The 15,907-nt window shown below is 49.2% G+C and overlaps 3 protein-coding genes across 3 annotated transcripts; 1 reads left to right on the top strand and 2 right to left on the bottom strand.

Moving 5' to 3' along the window:
* Nucleotides 1-81: 81 nt before the first annotated feature.
* Nucleotides 82-807, top strand: B0J16DRAFT_332395 (uncharacterized protein; the record flags this gene model as incomplete). The annotated part of the gene is made up of 1 exon (XM_046126707.1): nt 82-807. Exon 1 carries the CDS (start codon nt 292-294, stop codon nt 802-804), a length of 513 nt encoding a protein of 170 aa, XP_045986042.1. The 5' UTR covers nt 82-291.
* B0J16DRAFT_281663 (uncharacterized protein) lies at nt 808-3,327 on the bottom strand. Its single transcript, XM_046123949.1, has 5 exons — nt 3,041-3,327; nt 2,486-2,992; nt 1,723-2,436; nt 1,076-1,672; nt 808-1,022 (listed from the first exon to the last, which is right to left on the bottom strand). Exons 1-5 carry the CDS (start codon nt 3,149-3,151, stop codon nt 864-866), a joined length of 2,088 nt encoding a protein of 695 aa, XP_045986041.1. The 5' UTR covers nt 3,152-3,327; the 3' UTR covers nt 808-863.
* A 259-nt stretch (nt 3,328-3,586) lies between these two features.
* On the bottom strand, nt 3,587-15,850 carry B0J16DRAFT_54705 (uncharacterized protein). Its single transcript, XM_046134039.1, has 3 exons — nt 15,498-15,850; nt 4,599-15,421; nt 3,587-4,547 (listed from the first exon to the last, which is right to left on the bottom strand). The coding sequence occupies exons 1-3, from the start codon at nt 15,550-15,552 to the stop codon at nt 3,861-3,863; spliced, it is 11,565 nt and encodes a 3,854-aa protein (XP_045986040.1). The 5' UTR covers nt 15,553-15,850; the 3' UTR covers nt 3,587-3,860.
* Between the last annotated feature and the right edge of the window lie 57 nt (nt 15,851-15,907).

Here is a 15,907-nt window from a genome sequence, read left to right as displayed (position 1 = left end):
GATAGTGGAGTAACCGGCATTTCTAAACTGTCCGGGCCGTCGCTGCCGACTTTGAGGAGAACCAATAACAGTGTGCTTATTCTTATTCGATATACCTAAAACAATCATCGGACTCTTGGAGGATTCGGTACCGAAAAGAGCGAGAATCTTACATTACAATATAGGGCGCAATAAAGAAGAGGGGAAGTGGCTTGATGATATGACGAAGGGTACATATATAATTGAATGTCAGCTCATATTGAATAGTTAGTCTCACAACTTTACAAGTCAAACAATTACTACTGAATCAACATGTCTCGATTCTGGCCACATGCTCCTTACGCAGAGGATCAACCTCTTTCAAAAACAATTCTCACAACGCATGTAATCGTACGAGCAATCACACTCAACACAATCATCGCAACAGGCATAACAACAACACGCCAACTCATCCCCTTCTTACGCCCAAAACAACCTGATGCTCTCACCTTCTTCCCACGTCTCGTCCGCTCAGCATCAACAGGCACAGTCCTAGCCTTGGCTGTTGGGACTCTCATGACAGCTGGTCGCATGCGTGGGAGAGAAGAGATCGAATGGCAAGATCGAAGTTGGAGGTTGTTAGAGAATCCAGGACAGGTTGAGACTGATGACTGGACTGTTGTGGGTGCTGGAGCTGGAGCTTTGATAGGGGTTAATGCTTTGAAGGGATGGAGAGGAGCTGTTGGAGGGTTGGGTTTGGGGACTGTGGGTGGTATGTTGGGATATATGGCTTGGAGATATGGTGTTAATGGGGGCAGGTTTCCCAAGAAGGAGGATGTTTTGTAATAATGATCGTTTCTCATTTGTATAGTATATACCCTGACTTGTATGTATGATAATCTCTTCTACAACTTTGCTCGAACTTGATCGACCTCTTCAATCTTTTGAAACTGATAGAAATAGTCCAGACTCTGAGGATTCAGCAATGTTCCGCTTGGTTTGATGGTGCTTCCTGAAATGATTTGTTTTACTGGCAACTCGACCTTTTTGCCATTGACAGTGACCTAGACCATTATTAGTTATCATGTATGAGTAAGTGACTGAGAGAAATACTCACCGGAATATCAGGTACCTCAAAGATATACTTGGGTACATGTCTCTTCGTCAACTCCTTCGCAATCCTATCCCGAATACTCTTCGCAAGCTCAGCTGTAAACTTAACGCCAGGCTTCATCAGCAAGAATAAGACAACACTCTCATCATGATCCTGTGGCCGTCTCTGTCCCACACATAGACTCTCCGCAACCTCCTTCGCAAACCCGCCTTCAAGCACAGCGTAAATATCCGCACTTCCAAATCGAATACCACTTGGATTCAAAACACCATCAGAGCGGCCGAGGATGTGAATATGGCCTGTTTGGGGATGAACTGCTGCGAAATCGCCTTGTGACCATACGCCGGGAAATCGAGCGAAGTAGGCTGAGGTGTACTTCTCACCTGGGGCGGGAGAAGTGTCGTTCCAGAGGTAGAGAGGGACGTTGGGGAATGCTGCTGTTCCGACTAAATCTCCTGGCTCGCCATCTGGGACTGGAGAGATTGGTTTTGTCAGGTCGACTGAGGATGGGTAGATGGCCATGGGAGTGCCGATGACTTTTCCAGGACAACCGCCGGCGTAGATGGGAGATAGAGGATTCTCCATGACGAAGCAGGCGGCCTAAAGAGACGAGATTAGCTGCGTATATACCATTGCGGGGGAAAACTTACAATATCTGTACCTCCTGAGAAATTGGCCAACTTGATATGGTTAGGGAAAGCGCCATCGTAGAACCATTCAAACACATTCTCCTTCAATACCATTCCCGTACTCAAAACAGCCGTAAGACTATTCAGATTGGCTTCCTTCTGAGGGACAATGCCTTCCTTCATAAGTTCACCCAACCATCTTGGCGAAATACCCAAATTCGTAACCTTTTGCTCCTCCACAATTCTCAACAAGACAGATCGATCTGGTACAAATGGTGAACCATCGTAGAACACAGTCCGTCCACCAAAGGCAAGTCTCGTGACACTGGCAAGGTACATAATCCATCCTGTTGTAGTGTACTGAAGTGCCACATCTTTGTGAGTGAGTTCGCGATGAAGAACACCTTCTTTGGCCACTGACACCAGAATAGGACCGACGCCATGGACGATGGCTTTGGGTGTTCCTGTAGTTCCGGACGAGTAATAAACTACCATTGGATCCTGAAAGCCGACTCTTTCGATTGGGGGTGGTGTTGAAGATGCCGTTGAGAGGAAATCCTCGAGGCGCTGCGTCTGAGGAATGGCGGAAGTATCTCGAGGAGTGTCGAAGCGCTGAAAAATGATGGCGCCTTTGAAAGAGGGGCATTCTTTCAGTCCTTCTACCACGCCTTTGATCTTGTCGCGAAGATCGATGACTTTGCCATTGTACAAAGCCCCATCGTCGAAGAAGACAAACTATGCACAGTCAGTTTCCGTACTCAACCTGGACCAGAATGGCGCTCACCTTTGGATCGATCTGAACTGTCCTCTGCAGCAAACCTCCAACACCCATATCAGTCGAACTACTACTAAACAACCCTCCAAGCCAAGTAATAGCCAAAAACACCACACAAGTCTCAACAGAATGCGCACCAACCATAACCACCCGATCTCCCTTCTTCACACCTCTCTGCTTCAACGCACTCGCTGTCTTCGCAACTCTCTGTCTCAAATCTCCCCAGGTAACATTCCTCACAGAAGAGTTACCCTCGCGCACTTCAGTGATGGCGATGGTATCATCTTCTTTGTGGAGAGTTGAGCGCTCGCCTGGTGCGTTGCCTGCGGTCCAGAGCATGTTCTCGGCGTAGTTTAAACGAATACCGGGGAACCATGTTGGAAGTTTGGTGATGGGGATTGACTCGTCTACGACGTATGAGTAGGAGCCTTCATGGATCCATTTCTGGGTGGCCCAGAGTTGAGCGTAGAAGTCGCTGCGCTTAGAGCAGGACCATTCGTATAAGTCATTAAAGGTCTACAACTTGTTAGTATTCCGCCATTTATATAAAAATCACATTTATACCTTGAGATTGAGTCCGTGAATTCTGTTTGCCTCTTGCATAAATGCCCACATAGCCGTACTTTTAGGATCAGGATGTTCCCAGACCTTTCGTGGCACCTTTGTTAGATCCATTGTAGCAGTAGCAATAAGCGTGGCTTTAGACTTGATCTGCTTATACGAAAATACAGTAAGATGACTTCAAATCGCAACAAACTCAAAATAGCAGAGACGAGAATAGTGAAACACAACAGAACATGAATTATGACGCCCTGGACTTTATAGACGTAACCTGAGACCTCCGAGGCTCGGTAACTGCACCAACGACACATTTATCGTGCGGGGAAGTCACATATTCGTTCCCTTTATCGTTAGAGCTGGCATGGACTGGGATGAGCTGCGCTGTGACACGCAAATCGCCTAGACTTGCTTGTCGATCTCAAATATGCTGCATAACAAGCTTCGTTCCCGAGCCGAGGTTTGTGGGGAACTTTGTATGTCTATCTTCCAGGCTTCTTGTTAAAGTCCAAGATATCATCATCACGGAAGCACACGAGCACACGACGAGTTGATCGGATTAACAATTGAGTGATTAATTAAGCAGGAAATACAAATGCTTAGCTGTTGCAGTCTAAAAGCATAACTAAAGTGATATCTTGCTTGACTTGTCTCTCCAAGTAAACCATGCATATATGTGTACAACTTTTCCCAGCTGTCTCAGCCCCAAAAATAGCATCTCTCCCATTATCCCCCAACGCCGTGCTCAAAGTCCAAGACCATGCCAGCCCTCAACGCAATCATCCTCCATTTCTCCGAATTATATGGTATAAAGTCATACTGTGCCTTACAGATACGGCATCCACAAAGCATCGCACTGTGCCAAGTTCATAGGGTTGACTGCCTTAGCGATAGCATCAATCACCGTCTGGTTTGCAGGCAAGTTGCCAACAGGGTTGTGGGCCAGGCTGAGTGCCCGCTTGACAATCGAGTCGCTGTTGACCTGCACAGAATCCCTAAGTTGACTCTCCGTAATAGCTCCGTTTCTATGGCTGCCTGTAAACCAGAACAGCATCTCATCACGCACGAGCAATGTCAGCGCGTGCTCCAACTCGTACTCAGGCTCCGTCAAGCATCGTGCAATAGCCATCAATGAGCATGCAAAGATGCCTTCAGTAGCGAGTGGTCCCATCAGTGTTTGAAGGTTGGGCGTGAGTCGGAATGGTACCGGCTCTGGGTTGTGGAAAAAGGGTTTGTTGGCGCTCATGTAGGACATCATTTCAGACCCCCAAACCTTACCCGTGGCCCTGGAGATATTAATCTTCTGCGGGTAACGGTTGTGCATGTACATAATGTACGTGATAAATGTCAACGCCGCAAGCTGGTATGAGAACTGGCGACGGAACAGCCAGAACTCGGCAAACTGTGGGAACACCTTCTGGAAGTACTCAATTGCCACTGTGGATGGAACCCATTTCTCTTGGATGGCGTTGAACACCTCCAATCGAGCTGTTGCTGCCTGCTCAGGTTTGTTCTGTTGTTTGTCAGTGATTGCAAAACAGTGATGCTTGCTCGAAAAACTTACCGAGCTCTTACTCTCGAGGGCACCCCGGAGCTTCTCCATGGTGAACAAAACAGGATCATCCTTTGACATGCCCATGTTACGACAATGATCCTCATAAACTCCTTGCAGTGTAGTGTAGGACGTGTCTTCCTGAACAAGTCGAATGTGTGGTGCGAATGGAACCATAATCGGTATCGTGAACTGCAAATCGCGACGTCGGCTCTCCTTCTTACGGCCCAGTGTCTGGTTGAGCGACCGGAAAAGCTGCAAGATACGCTCCTCTCGTCGGCAGTGTCTGGCTGCAGGGTGTTGAATGGCCCATGTGTGAATGCTGCCATCATGTCCACGCATCTTGATACGGCGATAAGACGCACTGATAGATCGAACAAGATCGATATTTGGCAGGAAGCGATCGATACGAATGAAGTCCTGGTTCTTGTCCTTATGTTGCAGGTATTGGCCGGGGACTTCGACCTCGTCGAACTTGCTATATCTGAACTCGCTCAGATGAGGGGAGAAGTTTTCAAGTGAGGCGCGAGGCACTCTGTGGTCCAACTTCTCCTCAAACTTGTTTCGCCAACGACGCAACTTGTAGATGTACTCATACATTGTCGGCTTGACAGTGACGAAATCTTGCTCGAACGACTTCTTGATGTGGCTTGGTAGTATCGTTTCGGCGAAGCGAGTAATGTTTAGTTCGGTTGCCGCCGGAAGCTTGACGCTCTTAGCAAAAGAAGGAGGTGTTCGACTAACATACGCCAGAGCGTCATTGAGAAGGGCGACAATCAGTCGGTAGGCATCCTCATCAGGAGGGCACTTGAAGTTCTTCTGAATTTGATCCACCATTGTCTCCATCGAAAGGGCCAAGAGTGGGAAAGCCGTCTTGAGAACTGACATGACCTCTTCAGTGTAGTCCCACGGAGGTTTCTTTTGGGGCTGTCCGGGCTGTCCAGGTTGAGGTGTTGGCTTTTGTGCAGCCTTGGAGGGATCAGGAGTTTGTCCGTTGGTAGGTGCTGGGGTACCATTGGCTTCGCCCTCGGCCTTAACCGGTGTGCCGTCCGCCGCGTTTGCAGTCCCGGGACGAGAAGATGATGTCCCAGGCCTAGGAGGTTCCTGCTTGGCCATAGACGGGGAAGCGCTTGCCTTTCCGTTAGAGTTGGTCGATTGCGCGCGTTGTCTGGCTTGCCTGTCCCTGGCTTCCTGGTTCTTCTTGATAACCAACAAATCCTCACGGTTGGTTCGGAGCTGGAAGTACAACGCCTGAGGATAAGATTTGGCGATCTTGAGAAGGAGCTGGAAGACGCGAGGCGCTTCCTTGTGACCGAGACCCGTGATCAGTTGTTGAATAAACGTGATCCAATACCACACAGGTGTTTCTCCCTTGAAATCATCGAAGCCCATTGCAATGGTACCCTTAGAGTCATCCAAGCTAAGAAGCCAGAGAATTCGGGCAAGAAGCTTTCGCGATTTAGCGTTCTTGTAGCTCCCTGCGGCTTGCAAGTATGAGGTAAGCGCCTGGCGTGCCGCATTCAAGTCCGTAGGGTCTTCCTTAAATTTACGATCGTTGAAGTAGCCCCATTCAGCCCAAGCCTTTGCAGCACCGATGTCGAAATACAGCGCTGTTCCATAAGCTGAATCTGCCTCATCCTTTTGTTTGAGCTTCTCCAAAAACATTCCCTTAAGAGTGTAGAACTCGGCTTTCTGAGGCGGGCTGAAGTAGTTGAGATTCGTGTTGTTGATTACGTCCAGACCGCTGGAAAGCTCCTCGGGATTTTCGTAGTGACACTTGGCTTGTTCGCGAAGCTTCAGGAAAGCTTCCTGGATCTCAATGTTGGGAAGGGTGTAAATGCGGCTCAACTGGTTAATGCAGACCTCGGGAAGGTTGTGCTTACGGGCAACATGAGCAAATCTGTTGATGATCCAGGCAGTCTCATGGTAGCCCCGATAGGCAAAGGAACTAGCTCCTCCCGCGTTCTGTGCGCCCTGTTGAGGCAGCAACTGCAGATACGTTTGGTTGATGAGACTGAAAATATGCTGTCTCCAAGTGACAAGATCTTGCCAAGCAGTGATATCGTCCCAAACGTTGGGCAAGCGGTCACGCCACGCGCCCAAAAGCAACTTAAGCTCACCAGACTTAACGTCGAGGTTAGTCTGGTTGGTGTTGGCAAGACTTTGGCAGATAACACTGGCATCGTGGAGCTCAACCAACTGTTGGAAGTTCTGGAGAAGAGGAACATGAGCGTTGGTCAAGCGCTCAGGCAGTTGGTGCCACTTGCGAATCGAGAGCTGGATTGCTTCGTCGCAGACACGCGCAAAATCGGTGGTAGGTTCCTGGCCATTGTGGAACTTGAGAAGTGACATGAAGGATTGGAAGAAGGCTCTGCGGGGTGTTGGAGCATCCATTACACCCTTAATAATGTTGTCCAAAGCCTCCCGGTGTTGTTCATCCTGCCACATGTCCGTATTTCGCCAAGCGCACTCAAGAAGAAGGTCCTGGAAATTCTCGTGCTTGGCAAAGTCTTGGAGGATTTCCCATTGTTGCAGTTTCTGGGCACATAGAACCCAGTGGTCCTCCCAGAGCATGTACTCAGCTTGAGAGAATGGTATCACGCCTGTTCTGGCCTTGATTTGAGCGTTCTCGTACAGCTTCTGGGCCTTGTCCCACATGCCGTTTTGCTCGTAAGACAGAGCGGCATTGGTTTCAACGAATTGGCATCGTCGCCTCCACGTACCATAGAACAAATCGTCCTCCTGAAGTGCGGCGTAGAGCTCGACAAGAGCGTCGAGGTTACTCTCACGAACAGTAGCCGACTCGACTTGAGGTTTGATGGCGGCATTCTCCAGTTGGATCAGAGCCGTGTACCAGGCGTCGTATGTCTTTGCCTCGTATTTGAGCACGTGTGGTGGAATCCTGCACTCGGGCCAGGTTTTGGCAGCACCGTCGAGGATTGACTGAATCACGTTGGGTCGCTTGTCGATTTGACGGCTGTGGTAGTCCTTGGTGAGGAGGGCCACAATACCACGTTCCAAATCAACTCGGTCATCCTTTGCAACAGAGGACCAATAGATTGGGAAAAGGGTCACCCAGAGGTTATGGGCAAGCTGGGAGTCGACGTGTTGGAGTTGTGCCAGTGGTTCAATCACATCCTTCACCTTGGTGTCACCAAGTTCCATCACGAAGCGGCGATGAGTAGCCATGAAAGACTCAAACTTGTCATCAATGATGGTTGTGGGTTCTCGGGCCTCCATTTCCTTGGTGAACATGGTCAGCAAGCGAGAAATGGGCATTGTCTTGAAATCGGACTGGTAGAGCTGAATATTGGCATTTGTCTCCACGGCACCCAGCAATAAATGACTAGCTTGGGCAAGCCAGTACGAGTCGGAGAGTGTATCCCAGTTTTGTGAGGTGAGAACGTAGGATAGACGAGCGCTGGCCGATTTAGACAGACTCTTGTCGAAAATGGCCATGAAGCGGTTGCGCATCTCAACGTCTGCTGCACGGGTACCGATAAGGAATGCATGCTCCATACGGACTGTGAGTTCGGTGCGCGTGATCTTAGGGTCCTCGTAAATGCGAATGACGAGGTCCAGGAACTTGGACAGCATGGTTGGGTCCTGTCGGTGCTCGAAGGATAGCATCTTATGAAGAACGGCCGTCTTCTCCTTAAGGGTTGGCCATGTGCCTTCTGAACGGAATACCCATCCTTCAACCATGTTCAAAATCTCTTCGCAGAGTTCGATAGACATGGACTTTTCCACCAGAGTTGCGAGGACGCTGAGGAAAGGCCGACGAGAATCACCCAGAACCTCCATCTGAAGAGCGACAACCTGTATCTCCTTGATCATGATCTTTGTCTGGATTTCAAGATCATAAGCAGACATCTCCCCGCTCGGAGTATTGGGGTCTTGGTTCCTGTTGTTCACGCCAGCAGCCTGGTTTGCTACAGCATTATAGTGCTGCACGTGCTCTTTAGCATGCTTGGATTGAAGTGCCTTCATCAGTGACGGAATATGTTGATCAATGACATTGGGCTTTCGCTGACCAAGAGACCAAAGAATGTTCACACCCGAAGTATAATTGCTGCTATTCATTGCTTCCGTCGCAAGCTGAGACAGGTAGGCGACGATCTCTGATGTCTGTGTCTCAGTCTCGCCATCAGCGTCAGCATCTTCCATGGGGGTGTCATCAGGCACAGAATCAAGGATGCGCTTGATGATTGATCGCAGCTCGCGGTTGTCGTCGAACTTCTTGTCAGAGAGATGGAGGCAGTCCTGAATTTCGGGGTTCTCCGACTTGAGGCACTTTTCTAACACCTTCTGGATAGATGGCATGTTCTTCTGAATCCATTCGTCCGACTTAGAGTTGAGTACAATGCGAACGACTTGAAGGGTGTTGATGATGTTGGTGAGGAACTTCTCGTCGAACTTTTCCTTGTCGGAAGGATCAGCGGTAAGGATGGTCTGAGTCCGCTCGCTTGCCAAAATTACATGTGTGACATTAGGGAACAAGTCCAGGTCAAGATCACCCCAGTACTGTGGCTGCACCAAGTTGTAAAGCAGCTTCATCGCCTTCTTACAAAGGTCGGTAAGCGCCAATGGCACTGGAGGAATCGATGACGAGACTTGATCTCTTGGCTTGGCTGAAGGGAGTTCATAGCGCTCATTCAGTTGAGCAATAAATTCGACCAGGTACTTAATCATCTTGAGCCGGTACAGGGGCGGGATCTGGTACTCGACTCGCGCTGGAGCCTGGGAGGTATTCGCTTGTTCTCCATCTGCCTTCCTCTTCTTCGTGTTGGGAGACAGGGAGAGGGCCCTTGAACCAGATGCAGAGGACTTTCCTTCAACGCGTCGCTCTTCCCATATCCAGATGAGCCACATCATATTGAGACAAAGTCTCTTGGACTCATGAGATGCATTTTGTGGAGTGGCAAGTTTCCGTAACGAAGTAATCATCAAGCTGATGTACTTATCTCGAGCTTCGTAGAAAAGATCCGGGTGCCGAACGAGGAAATGAAAGATGCTCGTCATCTGCTGGGCGTTTTGTCCTTCATCTGCAAGGATTCGACGAGGCGCAACTGCCCAAGGCGCGTTACGCTCATTCTGGCCGAGTCCGCATCGCTTTGGCAACATAGGCGCAATAAGTTCCAACGCTTGTGTTACCAAAGCGCGGCCCTCGTTCTGGTTCGCCTTCAAGAGTGATAGATACACCTGAGTCACGATCTTCGGAGGAGTCTCGTAGTGCGCAATGAAGTAACCAATGACCACATAAGCGGCATGTTTGTTGATCACATCCTCTAAGCGGATGAAGGTCCAACCGAACTTAATGATGTCTTTCCTGGCATCTTGAAGAGGGGTGTGATAGTACTTGACCAGCATTGCAGAAAGCTGCAAGACCTCGTAACGAGTGTGGTCAATGCCAGGCTGTGCTTGGTCATCCATCGTCATTTCTGGGTGAACCTTCCAGATTTTGCTGCTCACAGCATCAATGACAGCTCTGTCCATTAGTCGAGGACTTCTGTTCTGGTCAAGATGACCCCAGTTGCGCATGACATCCATAGCGACGATCGGGTTGACAATGTAATGCAACAGGAAGTACTTCATCTTATTCGATGCAGACTTGCCGGAGTAAGTGTCCAGACAGCGAAGTACTGTTGTCTTCCAGAAGTCGACCGCGTCACTGCAGATAATTCTCCTGTAGATAAAAGAGAAAAGCTCCTGCGTATTGCGAAGCTCATCAGAAGTAACGCATTCGATCAGGTTGAAAAGAGGATCCAAGTCTTTTGGTGCCCTCTCAAGTGACTTGACAAGAATAGTCATGAGTTGCTCCGCAGCTTGGTACGCCGGTAGTCGGAGGTGAGCTGGAAGGGTATGCTGACGAAGATGCTTCTCCAGTTCCTTGCCAATGTTCTTAAGCCAGTCGAGATGCTCCTTCTTGTCCATCCACTTCTCCGCGTTAGGGAATTGGCTGAGAGACTCAAAGATGTGAATTGCGTTGACCATGGCAATGAACTTGGCCTCGTTGTTTTGACTTATCAACTCGTTGCAACGGGTGACCAGATTATCAATATTCTCGGTTGCAACCTCTCGCAAAGCCTGGCTGTCAGGATGACCCAGGACCTGTGCCAATAGTCGTCCATACTTGAGGTCTTCCACTTTGCCGAAAAGGTAAGCCCATATCTCCTTTGAGTATCTGTTCATGTATCTGTAGATGGGAAGGCGGAAGGGGCTAAGCTGAGTCCGGCGTAGCTTTTCTTCGAGTCCAAGGAAGCAATCGATCAAGCGTTCTTTGAAAGCTTCAGCGGGGGCGGGTAGCAAGTGAAAGATATTCAGAATAGCAGTAATGATCTTCATTTGAGGATGCTGGTCGAAGAAGGTAAAAGATATTTGCTGCAAAGCACTAGGCTCGACTATCGAGTCGATTTGTTCTAGTAGACGAGCACCTATCTCGACCTTGAAGTAAGATGTGAGCAGCTTCAACAACCTAGATAGATTGTCAAGACCCGCCGTACTAAGGCGCTTAGGATCAGAGAGGCTTTGCAGCACTGGTCGAAGACCACCCTGAAGAAGTTCCTTAGGAAGACGCCTGTCTACCGATAGAACTGACTTCAAAGCATCATTCGCAGCAGTGATGGTGGGCTTTGATTCCGAGTACAAACACTTAAAGAAGACGCCGAGAATCTTAGTCTTCGTAGGCTGGTTCGAGAACTCCTCGAAGGTCATGGCAGTTGTTAGGAGTTTGATACACGAGACTCGCAGGTTGACAATATGCTCATGCGTACGAAACTCTGCAGGCTTGTTGGCCAGGGATTCGTCACTAGCATCCGCAAGAGCCAAAGATTCCATGAGAAGACGGTTGAGATTCTCGTCGAATGGAACCCAGTCATTCTTCAAGCCCATATGGTACGTCATGGCGTTGATGTAGCCAATCTGGATGCTGAATGGCAACGCTCGCAATGGCTTAGCAAAAATGGGCTGCAGGATCTTATCCTTGCAAGATTCGAGCAGCTCCCAAACCTCACATTTCGCGGCCTTGGCAATTAGGTCGAGTGAGTGCTTTGCTGTCTCGCGAACGTGCTTGTTCATGTGATAAAGATCATTTCCGAATTGTTGACAGATCTGGGAAAGTCGGGGCTGCTTAGGTTGAGCACTTGGCGGTTGACCTTGTTGCTGTGCGATAGGCAGTGCATCTTCCTTTGTGATGTCTTTGGTGATACGCTCCAGGAGAACCTCCAGACTCGTTTGTGCCAGGCAACGTGTCTTTTCAGGAAGGTCTTGAGGCATGTCCTTGACTACATAGGTCAGGGCACGTATGAACTCGGTTTGCTTGGAGGTGATCCACGTGTCGCCAAAGTCAAGCTCGGTGAGCAAATAATTGATTCCCAGACTACCACCAGTCTTGGTGAACCACTCCTCTTCGTAGCAGCTGTGGCAGAACGTGCTGCTCAGATGGCTAAAGAATGGGAGTTTACCAACGTCGCTTTCCGAGCCAAAGATAATTGCTGTAGAGTCGTACATTTCCCGAATCGCACTCTTGCCTGCCTCTCGTACATCAGGGTGATCAGATGCTAACGACTCGACGATAGCATCAGAAAGGTTGCGCGTATCAATGTGCAGAGGGCCTTCGCCGGCATTGGGGTCAAAAGGGCTAAAGTTTCGCTTCAAATCCACCAAAGCTCTGCCAATTTCAATAATGGCAAAATGTTTGCAGACGTTCAGCAAAAATGCACTCGCCTCTTCCTTGAACTCGGGGAAAGAGTGAGCAAACATAATGGCCTTGAGGAGTCGCTTTACAACCAAATCCTCACTCTCCTTCTTGGGAATAGACCGCTCACGATCAGAAACCTCGAAACTGGCAGAGTTGATCTCGTATCTTCTTGCTACAAGGTCCTCGGCTTGAAGCCGTACAAGGCGTGGCAGGTCGTCTGGAAGCTGGTCATAGCCGATGCGCAGCTTCAGTTGAGCTTTGATCAAGTGCAAGGCTTGCTTCTTGTAGTAGCCATCGTATTGCTTGTTGTGGTTATTCTTGGTTGCCTTGGGGAATTCCATGAGCTTCGAGATAGCAAAGTCGATTCCCATATCGGCAGGGAATGCTCTATCCTTCTTAGACCCAAGCAACCTCAGATCAAAGCCAGACGGATCGTCGGCATACTCCTTGTAGGCAAGCGGTACGGCTCCGGTCATGAACTTTCTGTTTCTGCCACCAAGTTTACCAAGAATCCTCATTGTAGTATGAGCGTGAAAGTGACTGTAAGGATGGGGTTTGAGATGGTCAAAGAGGGCAGTCATCAACTCATCGATGACAGGCGCCATGATGGGATCAAGGTAGTCGGCGGTAAGATTGTCAACGCACAGCTCCAATGTTCTTAAGCCCTGTCCAACGAGTTCTGTTCCTGCACGAAGCGCAACAACAAGTGGGCGCATGAGGAAACTCAAGTGCGGCAGCAAATGACTAAGTCGTGCCGGGACAGTGAGACATAGCTCCACGTACAAGTCACGCTCACTTGGCTTTCGGGCGGCCATCAGGAGGTTATTGAGTACATCCAAGAGCATTTCAAGCAAAGGCAGGATTTGCTTGTAGAGCTGCTCGAATTTACCACCACCAATACTGCGGAACAGCGAACGCAGGAGGAGGAAGTAATTCATGGGCTCCTCTGCCTTTGTCGACAACTCAATAGATTTGGTGACAATGTTGACAACGTGGGGTAGTAGAACTTGCTCGTTCTGGTTGGCGAACAAGGTGACTGCCATGAATGCCAGCTTGAAAAGCCTCAACAGAATAGACGACTTCTTGACATCGGCAGACCCAACCTGATCAATCCGCTCCATAAGGAATTGCAAGAGCATACCACAAAAGCTGGGAGAAGTCGCCTCACTAGCAAGGAAAAACTGGGGTATATGCAACAACGCTGTGTGTTCGAAAATCATGTCGTAAAGGCGTGGGATCTCTTGCTGAAACACCTCGTGGAAAGTGGCCGGATCGATGGCATGGAAGACCGTGGCGAAAGTCTCAAGCAGGTCCTTTTCCTCCTTGCTGCACGAAACCATATAGAAGTTGGCCATGTACTCTACTGGTGACATGTATTGAGACTCCGTAGCTGGCTTCTCAATCTCGTAGTACCTGAAAACATAGGCGCCCTCGCGGAAAAGCTTGATAATGACCTTGACCTCCTCGGCTGTGAATCCATAGGATACATCCTGCCAGTGGGTGGGCGCGTTCTGCGCATCGATAGGTGACCCGACGTTGCATGTCCTCAATTGGTAGAATGTGTTCTTAAGACCGGTCATCAGATTGCGGAAAAGGAATTTGTTGTCAACAACGGGGTCGGCGCCTCGGTCTCGTGGGTTAGAGGTCTTGATCGGAACTGCGGAGAAGATGTCGGTCTCATCCCAGTCAGGAGGGCTATCCTGATCAGCCAAATAGGTCTCCGGAGTGCCAGCTTTCATCTGTTCGCGGTAGAGAGCTGAGAGTTTCACAGCATTGGGATACTGTCGGTTCATGGCCGCAAACTTATCTGCGATAGCATTGAGAATCATAATGAGATAGTGTCTTGCGTCAACCTTGTTAGGAAGCTTTGCAATACATTCGGCCATATTCAGGAGAAGTTTCGCGCTCATAGTCTGGAAGCTTGTGCCAGGGAAGTTGTCTTGAAGATTTCTGGTATAGACCTCAACAGTCTTCCTGATTTGCTCTGGCTTAAGAGAGTCTCGGACATGATGAATGAGATCAGCAAGCATACTGTACGCCAGGGGCCTCATGGTTTCGTGTACAGTAAGTCCATCTCCAGTTAGCGTGCGCTCATCTAAAAGCTCGTCAATCTTGGGAATAAAGATCTTGCGGAAATTGTAATTAATGATATGACGAATCGCGACTATTAGTTCCTTTCGTGTGCCAGACTTCTCTCTGGGACAGTCTTTTAGCAGCCTAAGGACGATGTCCGGCAGACGAGGCAGAAAGTCATTCAAGTGTGAGGCGTATTGGCGAAGAAGATATGCCAGGAAGCTCATAGTCTTGACTTGTGCAGTGATGAAATCGGCAAAAGCGACTCGGTTCTTGATGGCAGGGCTCACTCCAGTATGGATTGTTCCTTTGGCCGCGGCAGCAGCATGCGCTTCCTGCTGAGCTGAAGCTTGAAGGCACAGTACATTCTGGATGAGAGGAACGAATTTCCGGACGTTCTGTTGCACTGTGTTTCGATAAACCTGGAAGATCGATACCACGATGATCGGACATTCTGATAGGACCTTGAAAGACTGCATTCCCTTCAACAGTGGACGATTTTGTTGCTGAGGGTCTGCTCCAAGTTCGTTAACAGAAGCGACGGGTGATCCTGGCCTCGGTGATTGGAAGTTCTGCGAGTTTCCGGGTGTCGAAGGTGCACCAGGTTGTGATGGCGCATTGTGGGGGGCATTGTCAAGTTGCTCTCGGACGACCTTCTCCATCTGTTCAAAGAGCTCTTGTATAAGAGTGAGGAAGAGCTGCACTTTGCCCTGCAAGACCTTGTGCTGGTGGCGCATGATGTCCGATATTATTTTGACACATATTGTTGCGTTCTCTTCGTTATCGGTTCGTACAAGCTGCATCAACAAATCGACGGTCTCTTCTGCGTACGGCTCGAACGGTTCGGGAGGGGCGGGTTGGGTAGGTAATCGGTGCAGGACTTCGAGTATGACCATTCGGAGTTTCTGCTCGGGTGAGTTGCTTTGGAAAGTGCATGGTCCTTTTAGAATGCCCATGAAAATGGGCATCAACCTTTTCAGGAAAGGAGGGTATATTTGTCCACTGGTATAGTGATCCAAGCTGTCGCGCAACGTCGTTGCGGCTTCAAGCTTGAGTCTTACATCTAGAGTAATGATGGTTAGCAATCGACATTGAAAAGACATGCGACAGCAATCATGGAGGGGTTGAGGAGGCCATACCGATATCGACAGTACTAAGTCGCTTAACGACATCATCTATAGTGGTACCCGACATTGCTGCATTATCGGCGTCCACTTGACGCGATTCAATTTGCCATCCGCGAAAGGGTTGTTTAAGTGGTGATCCTCTCAAGGCTGGGATAAGGAGCTTCCAGTTATATATGTTCGCCCGGCGCGATCGGCTTTATTAAGGGGCGATTAGAAAAGTCGTGACGATATAAATTGCTGAGTTTTCACAGAGACGTCTGTGCAATTGGCGGGGCGTTAAAGTGGCGGCGGCTTGTTGAGGTTCTGGAGGTTGATGAACGAGAGTGTTTGGTGAATATAAGGCAAGCTTGAAAGTAGACGTAGACGTGAAGGGCCGTCGCGTTGAAAATTACGAGAACGACTAAGCTGGGGGGTGCGGTCAC

Source organism: Fusarium flagelliforme (genome assembly GCF_020744385.1).
Source record: "Fusarium flagelliforme strain FIESC 12 MPI-CAGE-AA-0113 chromosome Unknown B0J16scaffold_2, whole genome shotgun sequence".
Lineage (NCBI taxonomy): Eukaryota > Fungi > Ascomycota > Sordariomycetes > Hypocreales > Nectriaceae > Fusarium > Fusarium flagelliforme.
Note: the sequence above shows the minus strand (reverse complement) of the source record. Positions and strands in the feature narration are given on the sequence as shown.

Bases quoted from the DNA above. Each gene is read 5' to 3' on its own strand.
- B0J16DRAFT_281663 (XM_046123949.1), bottom strand. From the start codon at position 3,151: ATGGATCTAACAAAGGTGCCACGAAAGGTCTGGGAACATCCTGATCCT. The intron at 2,993-3,040 runs GTATAAATGTGA...AACAAGTTGTAG, and splicing joins TTCACGGACTCAATCTCAAG to ACCTTTAATGACTTATACGA. The intron at 2,437-2,485 runs GTGAGCGCCATT...GACTGTGCATAG, and splicing joins CAGTTCAGATCGATCCAAAG to TTTGTCTTCTTCGACGATGG.
- B0J16DRAFT_54705 (XM_046134039.1), bottom strand. From the start codon at position 15,552: ATGTCGGGTACCACTATAGATGATGTCGTTAAGCGACTTAGTACTGTC. The intron at 15,422-15,497 runs GTATGGCCTCCT...TCATTACTCTAG, and splicing joins ACTTAGTACTGTCGATATCG to ATGTAAGACTCAAGCTTGAA. The intron at 4,548-4,598 runs GTAAGTTTTTCG...GACAAACAACAG, and splicing joins CCCTCGAGAGTAAGAGCTCG to AACAAACCTGAGCAGGCAGC.